This window comes from Apodemus sylvaticus, chromosome 10 (assembly GCF_947179515.1).
Source record: "Apodemus sylvaticus chromosome 10, mApoSyl1.1, whole genome shotgun sequence".
Classification (NCBI taxonomy): domain Eukaryota; kingdom Metazoa; phylum Chordata; class Mammalia; order Rodentia; family Muridae; genus Apodemus; species Apodemus sylvaticus.
The window spans coordinates 47570375-47592588 of record NC_067481.1 but is presented as its reverse complement, the minus strand read 5'-3'; the positions used below and the strand labels follow the sequence as shown (position 1 = coordinate 47592588).

The 22214-nt window shown below is 43.9% G+C and overlaps 1 protein-coding gene across 2 annotated transcripts in view; it reads right to left on the bottom strand.

Moving 5' to 3' along the window:
• Vps53 (VPS53 subunit of GARP complex) overlaps positions 1-20556 on the bottom strand; it is a 130995-nt gene extending 110439 nt beyond the window's left edge. The window contains exons 1-4 of one of the 2 annotated variants that reach the window (XM_052194566.1): positions 20323-20556; positions 15759-15839; positions 7732-7781; positions 4927-4993 (exon numbers count right to left, since the gene is read on the bottom strand). In XM_052194566.1, the coding sequence (XP_052050526.1) occupies positions 4927-4993; positions 7732-7781; positions 15759-15839; positions 20323-20409 (285 nt within the window). In that variant the 5' untranslated portion in view covers positions 20410-20556. The remainder of the gene's footprint in view (positions 1-4926; positions 4994-7731; positions 7782-15758; positions 15840-20322) is intronic. The other variant, XM_052194563.1, reaches the window with a different exon arrangement.
• Between the last annotated feature and the right edge of the window lie 1658 nt (positions 20557-22214).

The window sequence follows — 22214 nt, the reverse complement described above, 5'->3', positions numbered from 1 at the left end:
ACAACCAAAGACTTGCCAAAATGTTTATTTAGCTGATTGTGAACCAAGCAGCTAGTAGTCTAGAAACTGAAAAACGGCCTCATTGAATCTTCCATTTAAAAATTTGCCCAAATATTTTTACATATTTATTTATGTATATACACATGTGTCTGGGTGCAGGTTTGTACTCAGGAGTGTGGTGCCCACAAAGGCTGTCCAACATGGGTACTAGGAACCTCAGGTCTTCTGAAAGAGCAACAAGTACTCCTAACCACAGCATCATCTCGCCATCCCACAAAAAAATTTTAAGACAAGGTTTCACTATACAGCTGACTGCCCCAGAACTCCATCTGTAAACCAAGCTGGCCTTAGACTCATGGAGATCCTCCTGCCTCTGTCTTCTGAGTGCTGGGATTAAAGGTATGTGCCACCATGCTGACTTCCAATCAATCAATCAATCAATAAGAACTTTTCTCAGGGTTCAGGTAAGGTGCTCAGTAAAAGAGCATGAGGGCCTGAGCTTGATCTCTAACACCCTAGAAGTGGGTGTAGCAGCATGTACCTACCTCAGTGCTGGAGAGAAGCTATCTAGGGATTGCTGTTTAGCTAGCCTAGCTCAGTGAGCTTCAGGTTCAGTAAGAGGCTTTGCTTTAAAAAGTAAGGTGAAAACACACTGATCTGATGCCTACACACACACACACACACACACATACACAGAGAGAGAGAGAGAGAGAGAGAGAGAGAGAGAGAGAGAGAGAGAGAGAGAGAGAGAACCCAAAAGAACTTTCCTTTTAAAAATGTAATGTACAAGGCCAAGAAATGGCTGGTCAGCATGAGACCCTAAAGAGCTGGGCTCCATGCCTGAGCCATAGAGAAGGAGGCAGAACTGACTCTGCCAACTTGTTCTCTGGTCCCAGCCCACGCACTGATGCACACACTTATGACTCTCGCCCATAGTAAATGTCTTTAAAATGTCTTTCAAGAGATCATGAAAGCCAGGTCTGGAAGCCCCTGTAATACTAGCACTTGGGAGGTAGAAGTCCGAGAGTTATAAGGCCAGAATGTACTTCATGAGACCCTGTCTCAAAAAACAAAACAAAAAAACCCAAAACAACAAAAAAGCAAGCAAATTCAAATAAGACTCCATGATATACAGTAAGACCAGTCTCTTGCTTTTCAAGGTTGAAAAGCACAGCTGTCTGGTGGGCTTGGAAGATTCTGTCTGGGCAGGGCACCTCCCTTTGACCCTACTGCTGCTGTCCTGAGTCTTCTAAGCCACTGAGAAAATAAGTTCTGAAAGCAAATTCTGCTTGTGCTCCAGGAAAGAAGGGAACATGGGGCCTCCTGACCTATAAAGCCCAGTATTTTGGCACATCCATAATTCCCCTCGTCTGTGCCTGTCAGCTAGAGACTCCCATCAGCAAGCCACCCACCAGAGTCGCACTTCTATCCCTAGGAGCTGACAAGGACAGAACTAAGCACGCTCTGCTGAAAGTCTCCACTTGAGCTTGCATTTCAATCTGCTGGGAGAGACAGATGGAGGAGATGACAGGAAAATCAATTATTTCTTCTGGGCTTCCTCTCTGTCTGGATTCTAAGGAGACGAATATAAAATTCCATCACAGACTGAAATGTGATCTAAACATTCTTGAAAACACGGTCTTGTTCTCTGAAATACGAGCTGCCCTGCTAGCAACCCTGTGAAGGTGGAGAGAGGCATCCTGAGGCCTCCCCCTTCTGGGGATCACTCCCCCATGCTGCTCTAGCATGATCCATGGTAGTGGCCAGGATGTGTTCCAACACAGCACGACCGACCCTACAAACAGTCCTGAAGAATTATCAGCTTCTTTTAATTTTCTTAGGATTTCATATACCTGAGACTCTCCCAAGCAGGTTAAGGCTCCTGGTGAGCCGTTCTAAATGTAGGTCACAAAATACAGTAGTGCTACTGTAATAGCAGCAGCCTGGGTCTATTCACTCCTGAGCCATAGCTGGAGATGCAGCTCAGCCAGAGAGCTACAGATACTTGCCTAGCATTCAGGAAGCCCCAAGTTAATCTAAGACACACCAAATATTCAATGTAGTTACATCTAGGACTATTTGAGCTGAAGCGTAAAGATAATAAAAAGAGTTCTTGCCTTCAAGAAGTCTACAAATTAGCCAAGAGGATAAGCAAGCCACGGGAGAGCATGAACTCAGAAGGCCGGGCGCAGCAGAGGGCTGGGGAGTGACAAGCTGGGGGACGCACATCTGTCCTCTCTCTGTAGATGAAGAGAGTCAGAGAAAGCTCAAGTCTCCTTGGGCCTGAAATTATGATTCCTTTGATGTTATTCAAATGGGAAAAATAAAACATCATTCTATAAAAAGCAGTATTGGAGCTGGCCTTTAAATGGGTAAAATTTTAAAATATAAAAACTTGAAGGAGGCAAAAATTCTCAACAAAAACAAAACCAAAACCACTTAAGCCTTACTAGAGAAGACTGACGGCTAACCTGAGGAGAGAGGCAAACCTCGGCTGACTAAAATGAAGAAAGTGAAGTGAATAGCAGCCTTTACCTCTTCCTGCCTCCTGATGAGGATGCAAGGTGACCAGCTGCCTAATGCCCCTGCTGCCATGCCTTCCGGGCCATGACAGCTGGCTCCCCTCCTACCGTAAGCCAGAATAACCCCTTCCTCCCTTAAAGGCTTCTTGTTGGGTGTTTTGTCACAGCAATGATAAATAATTAATTCAGGTACAAAGATATGCATGGATCAGAAAGCACGTGGCATGTGGCAGAGCAGAAAGTTTTCAGTATAAACAAAGAAACAGAGTTTGGAAACCCTGAAGGTAGCCTCAAGCAGCAAGTAAGAAAATGTGTTTGACTTCACTCGGTGTGTCAGAAGGCACAGAGGGTTCTGAAGAGGCAGATGGCATGACAAGCAATGGAAGTTAATCAGCACAACGAGCGCCTTCCTCCTAGTTATTACTTCTAAGGTCCTGTTGACATGGGACCTGGTAGACAAAAACAAAGTAGTAAACATGTGAGAGGTCAGGAAACAGGATGCCTTTAGAGTACTAACAGCAGCAAAAACTGGTGATAAGAAAAAGGTCAGGGGCTGGAGAGACGGCTTCGTGGTTAAGAGTACTGACTGTTCTTCCGAAGGACCTGGGTTAAATTCCCACTACCCACATAGCAGCTCACAACTGTCTATAACTTCAGTTCCAGGGGATCCAACACCCTCACACAGATATCTATGCAAAACACCAATGTACATGAAATAAAAATAAATAAATCACTTTTTAAAAAAGAAAAAGGACAGAGATAGGCTGAAGACCATGGATACTAATAAAAGAGGTATATTAAGACTGAACAGAATGAAAGCCATAAAATGTAGGAAGTAGAGATGGAGAAAATTAAAAACGGATCTAGGGCAATGGCCCAGTCAATAAGATACTTGGTTCTCAAGCACAAAGACCTGAGTTCAATCCCAGCACCCATAAAAAGCCAGACACAACAGTGCACACCTGCTGTCCCTGCAATAGGAAGGCAGAAACAGAAGGATCTTTGGGGGACTGCTTGCTAATTTAGTCATAAATTGATGAGCTCAAGGTTCAGTAAGCAATTCTGTCACAAATATAGGGTAGAAGTAATTGAGGAAGACAGCTGACTTTGATTTCTGGCCATCACATGAAATAGTACACACACATACAACATACACATACACACAAATAAGAGGTCTGGAGAGATGGCTCAGTGGTTAAGAGTACTCAGTGCTCCTGTAGAGGACCCAAGTTCGGTTTCCAGCACTCATATGGTGGAATTTCAAGCGGTCTGATACCCTCTTCTGATCTCCACATGTGCACCAGGTACAACTGTGATTCACATCCATGCAGGCAAAGCACTCATATACACAAAATAAAGATAAATTAAAAAAAAACCACAAGTAAATAAAAAGCAACAACAGGAAGTATAAAACTGAAAACTGTAAGCGTTGAGACATCTTTGAACCACTAGCAACAGAAACAGGGATGTACAGATGAGATTTCTCCTAGGATCAGACACTCTTTAGACTCTAAGCCAAGCAGCATTGAGAGTGTTTCCAGAAGCTAGCGCCACTGAGCTCTAGAGAGCTGGCCCTGTGGCTGCACCTGCAATCCCAGCATTCAGCAGGCTGAAGTGGGAGGACTGGGCCACTGTCCTCCCACAGTCAACACTGTCTCAAACCACCTAGCACTTGGTGGAACACTTGTCTCGTGTGCACGAGGCCCTGGGTTTGATCCCCAGCAGGAGTGAGGCCATCCCAGTAGAGCACCTCTGGGCGAGGATGACTAGTTGAAAGGGAGGGCTAGCCACTGTGGAGAGGAAGGAGGGAAAGGCACGCTCAGCATCTGTTATCACAACTATCTCAGAACAGAAGCCAAACAAACAAGAATCTGGATAACTAACAGATAGCATTTGCCCTTCAGTTACCAAGAGCCCTCCTTTCCATAGGCCTCTTTCCCCTTCCTCCCTTCACAACAGCCCTCCTGTGAGACTGGAAGCCTGGAAGGAACCCAGTCCTGCTGACTGGCAGGGCAGGTGAGAAACCACAGCTGCCTCACATCAGTGTCTCCTGCAATGGCCAAGCTGCAGACCAAAGCAGGCACCTGAGTTAGGCACAGGACATAGGACATGTCTGGGACAATGAATACCAGGACTCTTCAGTTCATCTAGCAGAGCCCATGGGTTGCTGGCCCTGCCTGAGCTGTGCATTAATACGCGAGTGATGTAGGTCTGGAGGACAAGGAGTGAGAGCTCCTGGCTGGTCTGGAGCCCCCGACGCAGTGGCCAGGTCAATCATGCCTCCTGCTGTAAAAGAACAGACTAATAAACTGCAAACAAACTGCTCAATGTTTTGGTCACTTGTTTTTTGTGGTCTTTATAAAATTAGGGGACTGAAACTAATGCAGAGAGATGTGTCACTTACTTGCCTTCCATCCTGCCCCACATTTGTCTGACCTCTTACGACAGTCCGGATATTGTCATCCAGTCTCCTGAAGAAAAAAAAAAAAGGTAAGATACAAGTCATTCAAGTAAACTCTATTCTGGTAGAAAATCAGCAATTCACTCATCAACTTCTGCAGAAAATCAGCAATTCACTCACCCACCTTTGCAGGCTGCACCTTATTTAGTGCAGAGTCCCAAACAAGTACAAGCAGCAATCCAATCACAGGAAGCTGCCACCAGGGCAGGCAGGGGCATGATTGACCCTTAAAAGGGCAAGAGCTAAGACTCAGAAGTGCTTGAGAGGACTGATAAGCCTGTAAATGTTTCCAGAGTAAACCAGAAGTGACCAGATCGGAGATGTTTTATAGAAAGAAGTCAGCAGATTCAAATTAGCAACTGCAAAATCTCTACTTTGGTGACATTAAAAGGGTCAAGGAGGCAGTATGATTTGTGAAATCAGAGCTTACTCTTTGTGCCCTGATGGTGTCAGAGGCAGGTCTATGGCTTCCAAGATCTCTTTTTTTTTTTTTTTTAATTAGATATATTCTTTATTTACATTTCAAATGCTGTCCCCTTTCCTTGTTACCCCCTCCCCTGAAAATCTCATAAGCCATCTCCCCTTCCCCAATCAACCCTCTCCCGCTTCCCTGTCCTGGTGTGGAGAGACTATGGCATCAAGTCTCTCCAGGACCAAGGGCCTCTCCTCCCTTTGGTGTCTAACAAGGCCATCCTCTGCTGCCTATGTGTCTGGAGCCATGGGTAAATCCATGTGTACTCTTTGGTTGATGGTTTTATCCCTGGGAGCTCTGGGAGTACTGGGTGACTCATATTGCTGTTCCTCCTATGGCGCTGCAAACCTCTTCAGCTCCTTGGGTCCTTTCTCCAGCTCCTCCATTGAGGACCCTGTGCTCAGTTCAATGGCTGGTTAAGAGTGTCCCCCTCTGTATTTCTCATGCACTGGCAGAAACTCCCAGGTGACAGCTATATCCAGCTCCAGTCAGCAAGCACTTGTGGGCATCGATAATAGTGTCTGGGTTTTGTAACTGTATATTTTGTAACTGTCTATAACTACTCCTAGGGGTTCTGACACCTTCTGACCTCTGCAGGCACTAGACATACATATGGTACACATGCCTAGATGCAGGCGAAACATTCATACACATAAAATAATAAAATAAGTAAATCTTTTTTTAAAAAAAAAACCTTCTTGTTCTGTTAGCTTCAGCCATAGTAGCTCTAGAGGAGACTTCAGAGTTTATATATAGAAAGTAGAAACAGGTGGGCGGTGGGGGCGCACGCCTGTAATCCCAGCACTCTAGGAGGCAGAGGCAGGCGAATTTCTGAGTTCAAGGCCAGCCTGGTCTCCGGGACAGCCAGGACTATACAGAGAAACCCTGTCTGGGGGTGGGGGGGACAAATCCAAAAAAACAAAACAAAACAAAAAAAGAAAATAGAAACATCCTGGTAATCCAGGGAGCACTGTCAGCTAGGTGTTTCCTGCATTCTTGCTATCATACCTTAAACAGATTCTTTAGGTGCAAAATGAAGCTGACTGGTAGGAATCCCTTTAGTGGAGGTCCTACACAATGCTCTTGCTGAGTCCAAGGAAAAGAGATCCCAGATCTTTACCAACCCTACAACCAACAGAGGGCTAATATCCAATATATAAAAAGAACTCAAGAAGTTAGACTCCAGAGAACCAAATAACCCAATTAAAAAATGGAAGGGACAACTCATCTTCTAAACTCAAAATGAATGTTTTCAAATTTTAAAATGTTTTCTCATTAAAAACATCAAATAAGACCAAGCTGGATGTGGTGGTACACACCTTCCAATACTATCACTTTGAAGGCAGAGGCAAGTGGATCTCTGAGTTTGAAGTCAGCCTGGTCTACATAGTGAGTTCCAGGACAGCCAGGGGCTACATAGAGAGAGACACCATCTCTAAATAAATAAATAAATATTTTTTAAAAGGAAATAAATGAGTCCACACAAACTCCCCAAATTAATTTGAAGCAATGTAGTCTAGCTACTTACATAATGAAAAGGTGTTTACTCAGTACCTCTTAAGTACCAAATTTATAAATGCAGATGTGGGTAAGGCAGAAGAAGGCCACTGGGAAGGAAGCACCTGATGACATGGACAGTCAGGCCCTGGGCTAACCACAGAGTTTATTTCTGGGCCACACCCAAGTTAACCTGCAGATTCAATAACTATAGGGTCTCATGTATCCCGGGTAGATCTCAAGCTTACCATGTAACTAAGGATAACCTTGAACTTCTGATTCTCCTGCCTCTCCCTCCTACACAGTAAGACTCTAAGTGTTTGTGCCCACACATGCTTAGGACTGAGTCTGAGGTTTTTTGTATTAGTATGCTGGGTCAGCACTCTACTAAGTTACATTCTCAGCCCTGATGTTTTTTTGTCTTGTTTTGTTTTAAGACAGGGTCACACCCTACAGCCCTGGCTATATAAAATAGGCTGGTTCCGAACTCAGGGATCCACTTGTGTCTACTCCTGAGTGCTGGGATTAAAGGCGTGCACCACCACAGCCTGCCTGATGGTAACTGCTTTTTAGCAGTCTGTTCCAGGTCCCTTCATTTTGTATGGACAGTTAAGCACTGGTCAAAGAATTAAGCTCTGTGCCATAAAGTTTACATGAAAAGCCACAAGAAAAGAATTATTTTTAAATTTGAGATTTCAGTGCTTTCATCAGAAAATGTGATTCAGATATGACTAGATTAACAATATGCCTTTCATTAAAAATCATATGGCATTACTTACCTTATTTTCAGTCTAATTTTGTTCACAACATCATCAATGTTTGCCAGAGACTACAATAAAGAAAAGGAGAATGCTGGCTGTTAATTTCCTTTTTAGAATTCTCTTTCACAGGGAAATAATGCACTAAAGGGATGTTTATGATACCTCAAGAAGTTTGATCTTGACACCACACTTAATTCTTTTAAAAATCATCTTATTTTTTAAAATGTTTTGGTTTATGTACATGTGCATATGGTGTACATGTGTGCATGCATGTATGCCTGTTCTTTGAGCACACATAGATGATTAGGCCAGAGGGTGCTTCCTCAATGCCCACCTTACACACTGAGGTGGTGTCTCTCGCTCGCACGCAGAGCTCACCCATTCACCGAGGCTTCCCTTCGAGCTTGCTCTGGAACACCTGTCTCTACCTTCTGGGGGCTGAGATTACAGGCAAGCCACCATGCCCAGCATCTACCAGGGTGCCCAGGATCCAGACTCAGTCCCCACACTTCTTCCCCTCAGCAGTACATGCTGAGCCATCTTCTCAACCCAATACCTTTTAAAAACTAAGCAGTAGCTGACAAATATATCCATTCTCTTTTGAAGCTTTATGGGAACATGGCCACATCAGTCAACTCCCCTATATCTATGGCTGCTTGTGCACTGCAGTGGCAGAGCTGGGACACTGCGCCAGGCACTGCAGGGCCTGTAGAGCTTAGAAGATGGTCTGGACCTTTATGAAAAGTTTGCTAACACAGGATATACAAGCTTGTGGGCTGGATATGGTGGTGCACGCTTTTATTTCCAGCACTCAGGAGGCAGAGCCAGGGGAGTCTCTTGAATTCTAGGCTAGCCAGCACTACACAGTGAGACCCTGTCTGAAAAAAAAAATATGACTATGACAAAATCGTAAGACAAACTACAGAAAGAAATGGGAAGAATGAATACAGCTGTACCAAAATACCTAATTCTTACACACCACTGCTAGGGAGAGCCAAGAGCAAGGCTATGAACTACACAACCCCACTGATGCAATTCCAAAACAGGTGGAATTACTTCTCACCCTAGAACCTGCCTACCAGCTCTCTCATGAAGCAGACTGACAGCCAAGAGAGGCTCACTGAGGACACTGTGTTAGTCCTCAAGGTCCTCCTTGAGCGATGGTGCCCTTCAACTGGGAATACTCATTCATCAAACTGCTCAAGCCAGGCATAATGTTACATGCCTGTAATACCAGATCTGGGAGGCAAAGGCAGATGAATCTGAGTTTGAGTCCAGCCTGGTCTATATAGTGAGTCCCAGGATAGCAGGAACTATGTGAGAAACCCTGTCTCACAAAACCAAACAAACAAAACTATATATCTCTCTAAAATACCTTACCCTACACTTGGCAAATAAAGTTACTTTTCTGAATACAGATGTGTTAGAAAACATCTAGAAGACCATACACATTAGTACTATGTAGTTGTAACATGTCAGTGGCTGGGATCTAGAAAATCTGAATTAGTAGCTTTAGGAAAAGAATAATTTCAGTGTTTCTTCTCTTTGTCTCTGAGTATTTGCCTATATTTTAATTCATCTCTACTGACTGCTATGGAATAGTGAAAACAAACAGACCTGGAGAGAAAATACGGTGAAATGGTGCCCCCTGGTGGAAGATGGGAGGATGGTAATTTTCTAATTCCCCTTGCCTCTTCCCCAACAGATACACTTTTTCTCAGGAGGAACTATGCTTGAAAATTAAAAATTGCTTCTGGCTCTCTGCGAACAGGAGGTAGCCAGAAACCTTCCAGGAACAGACCTGATATGCCACATTACCCTGTCCACAGGACTTCTGTTAAGCCAAGGTTTACTCAGTATTTTCAGAAATCCGAGAATAGTCAGCCAGAGGTGAAGGTGAAATTCAGAAAAGAAACTATTTTAATGAAGAAATACAACTCAAGTGCGGGGAATTTGGTCCTACTCTTAGGTTAGTCCCTTCACAACTGGACCGTGTCTGATTTAAATCACTGCCACGTATGAAGAGCCGGTGAGTTGTCTGGGACCACACACTTGTCCACTCTGCCACTGCCAACTCGCTGGAGGGCAGTTGTTCTATGTCCCTGAGTTTCTAAGGAAAATGGGCACAACAGCTCCTGGCCTACTAACTCTTCTGGAACTCACTCTTAAAACAACAATAATGAGTGTGAGTGTGTGTGTGTGTGTGTGTGTATGTGTGTGTATGTGTGTCCACGCATGCAGGAATGTGCACACAAGTACCATGGCTTGAGCACAAATGTCCAACGACAACTTGTGAGGGTCAGTTCTCTTCTGCTATGTGAGTCCTGGAACTGAACATAGGTCCTGAAGCTTAGCAGCACATGTCTTTACCTGTTGAGCCTTCTACCAGGCTGTGTATATAGTCATTGTCTGTCTGTCTGTCTGTGTCTGTCTGTCTGTCTGTCTGTCTCTCTATGTCCCCCTCCTCTCTCTTTTCTCTCTCTCTCCTCCCTGTCTCTCTCTCCTCTCTCTCTCTTCTCTGTCTCTGTCTCTGTCTCTCTCTCTCACACACACACCAACATACACACATTGGCTTAAGAAATGCCTTAAGACCAGATGGTAATGGCACATATCATTAACCCTCAGAAAGCAGAGGCAAGCAGATCTGAGTTCAAGGCCAGCCTGCTACAGAGTGAGCTGCAGACACCCAGGACTACACAGAGAAACCCTGTCTCAAAAGAAAAACAAAGCATTTGAGAAATCTGGGAAAAGGCAGCCAGGAATTCTGCTTTGTCACCACACCTTTCTAAATGAGAAACAAATCAAGATAATATGATTTATATACTCATGGATAATTATGTATATATCAGATATAATTATACTCTATAAGATTGTTTTAATTACAAATATAAAATATTTATAAGGTATTTAAAATTGTCAAAACATATTCATAAGCAAAACTCTGGGCAGTAAGAGCATGTAATGCAGCGCCGGTTTCTGCTTGCCCGGTTCCGCCTGACTGCAGCTTCTCTTCAGCAGAGGCCATGGCTCCGAGCCAGCTTCCGGCTTACTTTCTCAGAAAGTTTGAGTAAAAAGCACATCCAGGACCGGCCGCACCACGCCTTTTCACTCAGCCATATGCCTGGGAGGCCATACCACACCAGTCAATACTGACTGCACCACAGTAGACAGTTGATAATGTGATAATTCAAGAAATGAATTATCTTTAGGCAGGAAGGTCTTCGTTAAACTACATTATTTTTTTCTTTTCTTTCTTTCCTTCTCCTCCTCTTCTTCACATAACACTGCTTTCTAAGAATCACCCAAAATAAATATGCAGATGTGGAACTGCATTTTAAAAATCAGAGAGGGCTAGTGAGATGGCTCAGCAGGTAAAAGTGCCAACCTGATGAGTCTGAGTTTTAGAAACTACAGTAGATGAAAAGAAGCAAGTCCAAAAGCTGTCCTCTGACCTCCAAGAACACACGGCAGTACAAACAAGCCTGCACACATGAATATTTAAAGTGGCAAAGACCTGTAGCCAAGGGCCACTGATTGGGAAAAAAAGATTAAGGCACGGTGGCAGATTTACCTGATGGCCCTTCTACCCACCCCTAGAGACACTGAGTAGGCAGGTTAGGAAACAACAAAGGCAGTACACAAGTCAGGTTAGCAAAAGAACAGAAAGAAGATGCAACTTGGGACATAAACTCAGTGGTAGAGCACTGGCCTAGCACACACACACACATCCTACACTTAATTACCTGATAGATTTACAGCTTTCCTATTGACAAACACAAGTGAGAGGGTGCTACCAATTAATTTGGTCACCTCACAGAAATTCTTTTCCTCAATCCCCTGAGCCATCAGAGGACCACTACCATACCCTTCCAGATAAAAATTTGGAAGTAAGTTCCAAAGGGACAGTCTAAGGTTCTGGAGATCTGTCTGATTCTAGTTCCTTTTTTCCCCCTTCATCTTTTAGGTTTTGAAATGCTGCAGCCTGGATTCTGCTGGGCCAATGTTCTATCACCAAGATACTTCCCAGGCAATCTCTCTGCGATGATTGGCCTTCCTTTACCCCTGATAGCGCTGACACGCCCCATCTGTTCAGTGCAGCCTAGGAGGTGGGAGTCTTCCCAGGAGTGGGAAGAGAGCCCTGTGGGAATCCAGCATCTGGACATACTGCCACTTGGCACATCACTTTAACAACCACTCATCTGGTTCGGTTGTAATGGGATTGTACTCCTAAATACTTTATTGAGAATTGTTTCCTTCTTTTTAATAATTCATGTTGATCAGAGAAAATTCCAATCCTTGGTAAAATAATCCCATGTTCTCAAGAGAGTAAGTGTTGTGTTACACTCTACTCTTCTATGGAAATAGATGTTTTTTAAAGAACAGATTGGGGTCAACTGTCACCTGCAAAAGCCCAAAAAAGAAAAAAATGCTTGTTTGCTTTCTTTGTTTTCTTTCTACTTGATAATAAAGACCCAGAGCACCCTGAAGGTCAGTAAAAAAGCTTTTTTTGGTAATTATTTTTTAGACATGTTTTTGACAAGGCTGGCCATCAGACAAGGCTGGTCTTAAATTCATGGTCCTCCTTCAGTGGAGTTATAGCCATAGTTAACAAATCAAAAAGTATGTTTACTTATTTGTTCTTTTTTTAAATGTGTATTTTATGTGTGAGTGTCTGTATACATGAATGGGCACCACATGTATGCCTGATGCCTGAAACACAACTATAAAAGGTCCCTGGAGTCACGAAGTTGGTATTACCGATGGTTGTGAGCGAGTGCTGGGAATTGAACTTGGGTCCTCAGTAAGAGCGGCAAGGATTATGACCATTGAGCCAGCTCTCCAGCACCTTGCTGGGTTATTCTGAGTGTCTCAAGCAGGCCGCACTGGCTTTATACTCTCAGTATCCACAGCCAGACCCTAACTCCTGACCCTCTTGCCGCCCAGTCCTGGGATCACAGATGACACTGTGCTCAGCTACACTCTTCTCTGAGCCCAAATTTCTTGATTATGCTATTCTTTTTTTTTTCCTCCATCTTCTTCTTTCCAGAGTTAGAAATGGAGTCTCTAGTCTAATAAATGCTAGACAAATACTCTAACACTAAGCTCTATCTCCGGCCTGTTTTTTCTCTTGAGCTGGGAGTCTTGCTAGGTTGCCCAGGCTGGTCTTTAGTTCCCAGACTCGGGCAATCCTCAGTGCTAGTGGTTTTCATCAATTCCACAGCTTCTCCTCTCACACTTCCAACAACAGGAAAACTGACTTTTTAAATCCACTGTAAGGAAGCTGAAAATGCTTTCCGCATTACTGTTAGCACACACAGCTCCTCTCCAGCACCATGTGGGGATGCTGCTATGTTACAGAAAGCACTCATACTTAAACTCGGTGGAAGAGAGACGTCTAAGGATTTGTGGCCCCCCACCTCAACCACAGCACCCACATTCTTGCAAGCCACTTAAAAGAAATACAGCCTCATCACCTCATCTGCAATGCCACTAAACCTAAGTATCTTTTACAGGCCTATGGTATATATGTATGTGTGTTTTGCACAGGAGTTAAAAGAATTGATAATTAGGCCACCACTTTCCACTGCTTTTCCTTGAAGATCCATGGGCATCTGGGCTGGTAGGTGACCTACTAGGTATAACTGTAGGCCCAGGAAATTGGAATGTGACCTGACCCTCTGTTCTGCACTTTCTGACGTACTGGAAGAAACTTCACTGCATACTACCATGCATGTAGAAGCATAATCACACAAGACACGAAACTGAAGCTGGAGAATAACAAATGCTTTACCTTAAAAAAAATGTGTTTGTATGTTTGTGTGTGCAAAGAAAGGTGAAAACCTGGTGGCTTCCTAACTACAGCTTTCTAACAGAAGTTAGGAAAAATTCTACAATTTTTCTACAGTAATTTGTTTGTTTAGTTAAATTGGCATTGTTTTTGTTGTTGTTTTGAGACAGGATCTTGCTATATAGCCCTGGCTGTCTGGAAACTGCATAGACCAGGCTGGCCTTGAACTCAGAGATCTCCTTGCCTCTGCTCCATGAGGGCTGGGGTTAAAGTTGTGCCTCACCATGTCCAGCAAACCAGCATTCATGATTAGATAGGAAAAGTCAAGCACTCATGGCTATACAGGCTATCTTTAAGCTAGCTGTAACTGAATCTTATCATGAGCTAACCCCAAATTTCCCTCTTGCAGAAATGTTGAGCAGAAGGACATGCTACTTAAAGAACTTCCAAAAAGACAAACACACAATGTAACATGTTACAAATTTTATTTTAAAATTAATGAATTTTTAAAAATTAGACTGTCAAACCAAAAAAAAAAAAAAAGGATAACTTTGTTAGTTAAAATCAGAAAAAGCTGGATGCTGTTGGTAAAGTTCAGTATGAAAGTATGTTTGTTAGGAACAGTGATGGGGAGGGTACAACACTCTTGAATATACACCTGCATATTTCCATTCAGTGGGTGCTAGGGAGCATACATGGCCTACACTGCTCACGCCCTCCATGACCCTGCTTACCCAACACCTGCTCCTCTTCCCCCTTGCAGCATCGAGTAAAGGTGCCAACAGCTACCAAGTAGAGCAGACTACAACCAAGGTTTACCATCTTTACTGTGGCCTATTGTGCCATTTCCTCAGCGGAACCTCTGGACTCTTAAGCTTGCTTTCAGCATGTCCAATACGTGCCCTGTCATGTTTCAGCTGAGCATTCTGTCATGGTTACTTGTCACTCTGCTCATGAACAGAACACAAGGAGAATCCATTGTTGTCGTCAAATGTTTAGAATGCCTGGTGCAATCAATATCAGATCGATGCTAAATCTCAACAGTGTAGTTGTGGTAGGAGTTAGGGCGTGTGTACAATACAATGATCACTAATGACAAAGACAATTCTATGCTGAATTATCAAAGTGGACCGTAAGGTCTGCGTTAGTAAAGACCATTCAGTGGCTGACTTCCATCTTTGAATCAACCTCTCTTGTCCAGCTCTACCAAATTAGGCAGAGTAAGCAGGCACCTGAGACACTTTTTAGTTCTTGTCTTTCTCCTGCACTCCATGAGACCAGGCTAACCTGATATGTTGACCATTTCTCTCCAGTTTCTAAAACAGTCCCTAGTACTTACGATATGCTTCATAAACGACCAGTGAGCTTGATTGGCTGACTAAATAAATGAGCCCTTCGTGAATTGCCTGAAAGCTTCCGGGATTGATTTCCTAAGGAACCTCTTGCCTTTTTCCTGCACTTTCTTCCCTAGCTCCCTCATAGCATTCAACAGCATCCCTTTTGCTGATTGTGCACATCTCGGTGCAAGGATACATCCTCACGCCCAGGACATTGACTGACCTTTTCTTTGTGAATAAGTGAAAAACCCAAAGTCGGGCATGGTGGGACACAACTGTCATCCCAGTGCCTAGGGCAGTGACAGCACATCAGCACATAACAGTTACCCAGTAAACATTTGCTCAGTGAAGAAATTAAAAACTAAAGCTGGTCATGGTGGCACACACCTGTCACCCTAGCACCGAGGAGGCAGAGGTAAGAGGCTCATGCAGGCTACACAGTGAAGCCATGCTGAACTACATTAGACCCTGTGAGGGGCAGGCAGGGGAGAATATATCTACCTGGTTTTCCCCCAATTTTCTGGCTTCTAACTCTGGATTACTGAAAGAAAACCCCATCTAGGCAAATCACAAGACAAGAGAATATAAACAAAATGCCTATAACTTTACATTTTAAAAGCTACTTTGTAACTTGGGATATATCCCATCTACCTCACTCCCACTTTTCCTTCCCATGTTATGAAACCACAATCTATAACACAAAGTTCTATGAGCACAGAGGGAGACTCTCAGAAACTAAAGGTTCAATCTCTGATAATATGCTTGCCAAAGAACCATGATAGTTCAATTCACGAACTGGCCCTGTTAGTTACAATGGAATCTGACTTGAACTTAATGTCATTTGTTTATCACATCAATCATGACATGCAGGATAAGCCGGAAGCCAGGGAAATGAAGGAAACCTCAAGCTGTATACTTACTTGCTCTGTTGGGAAAAGGGTATTGATATACTCGACAGCATTGAAGTCAGCTTGATCAAGAGGGTCCTGGCTTGGGAATACCTACAGAAAATAGGGGTTACTGATTAAAATATCATGTTAGACACCACAGATTGTGTGTGTTTGTGTGTGTGTGTCTGGGTTTTTTGTTGTTGTTGTTGTTGTTGTTGTTGTTGTTCCAATTAGAAGGAAGGGGGCCAGCAAGATGACTCAGGAAGAGTCATCTTGTCATGTAAGCCTAGCAACCCCAGTTAGATCCCCAGAATCCAACTTCACAATGTTGTCTTCTGACTTCCACATACATGCTATGGCATGTGCACCAGCACATCACATCATGTACACACAAAGAATGATACTTAAAACAAGGAAATAAAACTGTAAAAATAGGGATTCAAAATTCAATCTTAGTATTAGACAGTAGGCTCTTGAATATAAAAAAAAAAACACAGAAAAATTCTAACTTTTTCATTTTATAATACTTCACATATAATGGATACTCAAGAAAATGGTAGGCTGCTGGGATACAAGGATCAAGGAAACAAGAGTACAGAGCCATGAGGAAGCACGGGGGATGGGAGGACACCTTCAAGGAGGAAACTACACAGCGCTGGCAACCATCAGAAGCAAGAAGCAAGCTAACCTGAGCGTCTTCAGAGTAACCACGGGCCCGGAGACACTGTTTTCTGATTTTTTTTTCCAAGAGATGATCCTACTATGTAGCTCAGGCTAACTTGCAGCTCATTATATAGCCCAGGCTACCCAAAATCTAGTCCTCCTGCCTCAGCCTCCCAACTACTTGGATTACAGGAGTGTGCCAGAATGCCTGGCTCCTGCTAACATTTTTGTTTCAAGATTTCAGACATCCAAAATTGTCATAGGAAGAAACAAACAAAACAACATGTATCTGAGAGATTTTAGGATGGGACCCAAGAAACCCCTACTAACATCAATCTGAACCTTTCAGCACCTGCAGTGCTAACACCGCAGCACAGCAGACACAGTGTGGGCACCGACTACTAACAGAGTACTCAGAAGGCTTGATGACAGACTGCTATCTCTGGCATCTGAACAGCAGCAGTCACAAACTCTGAAGCAACATTTACCTATCCATTACTTTCTTATTTATGTCTGTGTAGTCACATGTGGTGTCCCAAAGCCTGTCAGTCCAGCGCTAGGTGTAAGCGAGTGGAGCAGGCATTCAAAGTCATCATCATCAGCTACATACCAAGCCTGAGGCTAGCCTGAGTTAATTTGACACTCCGTTGCCCTTCTTTGGGCTGGTGAAACAACTCAGTAGTGAGATGTCTACCTAGAGGCCCCAGGCTCAATCCAAACACTGAAAAACAAGAAAAAAGCTTGATTACCTCTGCACACAAAAACAGCATGTATGTGTGCATGCATGTATTTTATGCAGTGCTGGGGTTCAAACCCCATGCCTCATCTATGGCTAGGTAATCCTGTAGCACACTTAAGGCACAGCCTCAACTTGCCTCGAAGGAATCTTTATGCTTCAGATAGTATTAAAAGTGGAGAACTGGCATTCAGGTGAACAAAAGAAAACTATCTTAAGAAATATAACTAAGTCTCCACAAAAGTCACAATTTGAAAACTGCATAAAAGGCTGGAGCATGGTGGTATATGCCTATAATCCTAGCACTGGGGAGGTGGTGTGTATGTACATGTGTACCAGCAATTGTGGAGGATCGGAATTTAAGGTCAATCTTAGCTACATTGTGAGGGCAAGGCCTACATGAGACCCTTTTCCAAACCAGAGTAGCAGGGTGCAGAGACTAGCAAAATTAGACTCAGCAGGTAAAATAATTTTCTCTAAGCTTGATGACCTGAGTTCAGTCCCTAGGTCCCATATGTTATAGAAGAGAATTGACTTAACTCTGCAGTTTATCATCTGACCTCCACAAGCACACTGGTGCACATGTATACAAATGTAATAATAAAACAAAACAAAACAGAAAAAGAAAAGTGATCCCATGGGTTCTAAATTTTAATAGCTCAAGACAGATAATAACTCTGTAAAGCAATCTTCAGCAAAACAGTCTGTGAAATATAGAGTTAAAGAATCCGGAGTTGGAGAGATGGCTCAGGGTTAAGATCAGTGGCTGCTCTTGCATAAGACTCGAGTTCAGTTTCTAGAACCCACATGGTAGGTCCCTGCAACTGCCTCCAAATCTAGTTCCAGAGAATCTAAGGCACCTTCTGGCCTTGAAGGGCTCCTAAATTTATTTGGTGCACATAAACTCACTCAGGCCCACACATATACTCTTAAACAGTAATTTTTAAAGTTAAGAATAAACATGAACAGACCAATATGACTTCCTAGAACAGATAGAAGACAGTTATTAGAGGAGTTAGGGCTTCTGTGATGGAGAGGGCAAGTGGAGGCAAAGGCAGAGAGAGGTGAGCTTAGTCATTTCTGTTGAAAGGTAGCATTGAGCTTCTGTGCTGCCCACCTATGGTGAGAACACACCACATGTACATGTGACACATACATATGATTATAGAATTAATGAAAAGCCCTTGGCTGAGGGAGTGCTGGGAACAACAGGGCCTGTCACTGTGAGCTGGTATGAGGAAGAGGGCTATCCACTTCCTAACTGCGCCCAGTTTCTTCATTCTTCTCTTCCTGTCCTGGCTTAATCCCAGGCATTAACACTGCGCCACCCTTGACTTAAGCTACTTCCTCCAGCGACACCTACAGAGAGAATGCCAGGCCTCGGTGTTGGCAGAAAAATTCTAGATTTACCAAAAGATGTTTAGGCACTGTACTTCATGAACAGTTTAAGGAATTTCAAGGGGACACATGCACAGGTCACATACATATAAATACAGTACAAATCTTAAAAGGATGAGAATTTTTGCAATTTGGATGACACTGAAGAATATCCCTAAGAGTCCTCTCTTCCCAACAAGAAGTTTTCTGTGGACTAAAGTCCCTTGTCAAGTATATTAAAATGTATAGTCATTATATTAGAAGTAACTGTATAAGCCCCTATATAGGGTTTTGTTCTTGACAAAGGAAGAAAGATCTTCCTTAAGGGAAATGACATGAGATTATGTTGAAAGTAAAAGCATGGGGCTGGAGAGATGGCTCAGCGGTTAAGAGCACTGACTGCTCTTCCAAAAGTCCTGAGTTCATATCCCAACAACCATATGGTGGCTCACAACCATCTATAATGAGATGAGATGCCCTCTTCTGGTGTGTCTGAAGACAGCAACAATGTGTTCACATATATAAAAATAAATAAATTTAAAAAAACTTATTAAGAAAAATCATATTAGGAGCTATAGATATGGCTCAATGGTAAGGCACTTACTCATCTCATGTGCCAAGGATCTAGTTCAATCCCCAATGCTTTCTTTTCCCAATGGAAAAGAAAGGAAAGGGAGAGTGTGCCTCAATTAGTGACTATTGGGAAGTCTATTCGAGTAAAATATTAATTCTACTAATAATACTTAGCATATATGAACTATTAATACTTTGTTTGTTTTTCAAGACAGGTTTCTCTGTGCATCCCTGGCTGTCCTGGAATTCACTGTGTAGACCAGGGGTTGGGGAGATGTGTGTGTGTGTGTGTGTGTGTGTGTGTGTGTGTGTGTTAAGGCCAGGAGTAGTTTACTCCCTCTATTTTGAGGATCCTGAGGAAGAGACTCAGGTCAGTAGGCTTGGTGGCACAATGCCTTTACCCAATGAACCATCTCACTAGCCCTCAACCTTTTAATTATGCTAAAGCTCTATCTTAGTTTGCTTTACATTGCTGTGATAACACAGCATGACCAAAAACAACTTGGGAAGTAAATAATTTATTTGGATTACAGGTCACAGTATATCATCATCAGGTGAAGTTATGACAGGAAGTGGAGCAGAAACCACGAAGGAATGTTACTTACTGACTTGCTTTCCATGGCTTGCTCAGCTTGCTTTTCTATACAACCCAGAACCTGCTGCCCAAGAGTGGTAACTCCCACAGTGGGCTGGGCCATTCTACAGCATCAACCAAGAAAATGCCCCTACAGACTTGTCCATGGACCAATTCGTTGGAGGCAATTCTCAACTAAGGCTTCCTTTTCCCAGATGACTCCGGTTTGTGTCGAGTACACACATACACACCAGTACAGAGCCATTTTCCAGTATGCTGCCCCACAACCCTATTCTATCATTAGTTTCCGCAATGACACTGCCAATTTCAAACCACTCCAAGGGCTTAACCTGAGGTATTAGCTGGAAAATAAATGAGGACTTAAAATCTTCCATAATCCGAATTCTCCAGTCGCGGGGCTCCTACTAGGTTCATCCTGTCAAAGAGCACATCTCGGCCCAAATCCAGCAGGGCGTGACAACCTCGAAAGACAGCCTAGAGAAGACGCTTTCGGTCCACAGGCTGAAAAAAACCCATTCCCACCTTCACCACCATCCAGACTTCCGCTCAGCATTCAAGCCACCACCTTTCCAGCCTAGAAGGGTAGATTCGACCCCGGCCCAGACCGCCCCTTCCACCGCAGCTTCCTCCTGAGGGGGTGGAGCGCTCACCTGCTCGATGGCTAGTTGTACCTCTGGCGTGAGCTGCAGCACGGCCTCCAGCTCCTCCACAAACTCCAGTTCCTCCTCCTCCATCATCCCGCCGCTCAGCCCCGGACGTCCTCTCCAACCCTGCAAGTGAGCTGTCACCAGGACCCCAGAAGTGCAACCCTCCAGGTACAGGACTCTAGGGAGCCGCTACTTGCTTGGCTAGCCCGGCACTTCCGGAGAGCTGGGCATTTCCGGGAACCGGAGGACTCTGGGATAGCGGAGGACTGAATTCCGCAAATATGGCTGTCAAGTCCCTGGAAAATCTCCAGATAACCTTTAAACACAAGGTTCCCTGGTCGCACGTGGCGGGTTCTTAAGCTTGGGAGCCCTCTCTACTTCACTTAGGGCGCGTCCCCCACTGGCGCCGTAGTGTCGCCGGAGAGCCCGGGCGCCCTAGAGAGCGGTAGTCCTGGCAGTGTCTCAATGGATGGGCAGTAAGCCCCGCTAGCCACGAAGCCAACGTGCAACCGGCTCGCTGCATCCCCTTGTCCGGGGCAGTCTGTGTCCCCCTGCCACCGGGAAGGAAATGACCCCAGCTGGTAAGTGGCAGTGTTGCCAAAGACATTGAAGGTTTGGGAGAGCTTCTGCTCCTTAGATAAGGATCCCTGGGCAGAATTGTCTGAAGCCTCCTCGCTAGGGTAGAGAGTAGGAGGAAAGGCGACCCAAAGCTGGAAAGTGTTTGGGTTTTGAGACTGAATGTCCGGGCTGTACATCCTTGTTTACACTCTTGATAACCTTATGATCTTGAATAAAGTACTCCCATCTGCCCTGCTTACACTACGTTAAATGGGGCGAGCATTAAATATGGAAGTATTATGCAAAGTTAGGCAGGTAGTACAGGAAATGTTAGGGTGTTTAGCCTCGTACATCACAAAAAGAGGAGCCAGATCGCCCTGTGGAACCACTTTTCCAGCAGGCACTGGAACAATGAGGGAATTGCAGCCAAGGGAAGGGTTGCTTTACCAGTTCAACATTGTGAAACCCTCGACAGAGGATTATCTGGCCCTGCTGAACTTCTATTTTTTCCTTACATATAGTTTTATTAAAATTGCTTCAGGAATAACAATTTGCTTTTTTTGTCGTTTTAAAAAAGCGTTGCAGTGTTAGGAATGGAATTTTGTTGTTCTTTTAGTTTGACCCCCAAAAATGTAAGTAGTATAATTTTTAGCAACCAAAAAAAAAATGCTTAAAAAATACTTGCAGTAGTAGTGTGAGGGAGACCTCAAAATGGCTCAGCCGGTAGAGCATTGCCCTCAAGCCGGATGCTTGGATTCTCCCCTCCAACCCACATGTTGGAATGAGAGTCCTAACTTCCACAAGTTGCCCTCTGACCTCCACACATATATTATTGACTCATAAAATTATTGTTTTGAAAATTATTTAATGACATGGGGATGTTTGCACAGTGTATTTCAGAGAGCAGAATATGTATTTCTGAGAGCAAAATTGGCTGAGTGTGATGATACAAGCCTATAATCCAAGCACTTGGAGGTGGAGGGTAGGTGGAGAAGGAATTTACTGTCTCAACCAAAAGCAAATGACAAATATTGTCTCTTTATTTTCCCACTCATCCACAGTCAACATACAGTACTTTTATTATCAGAAACCGTAGGTGCCATATGGATGTGGTAGCAAATGCCTGTAAATACCAGGACTCTGGGAAGTGAAGCAGAAAGATGGAGTTTGAGGCCAGCTGTACTATGTAATGAGACTCTGTCTTTTTTTTTTTTTTTAATTTTTTTTGGGGGGGGGGCGCAGGGTTTCTCCGTATAGCCCTGGCTGTCTTGGAACTTATTCTGTAGACCAGGCTGGCCTAGGACTCAGAAATCCGCCTGCCTCTGCCTCCCAGAGTG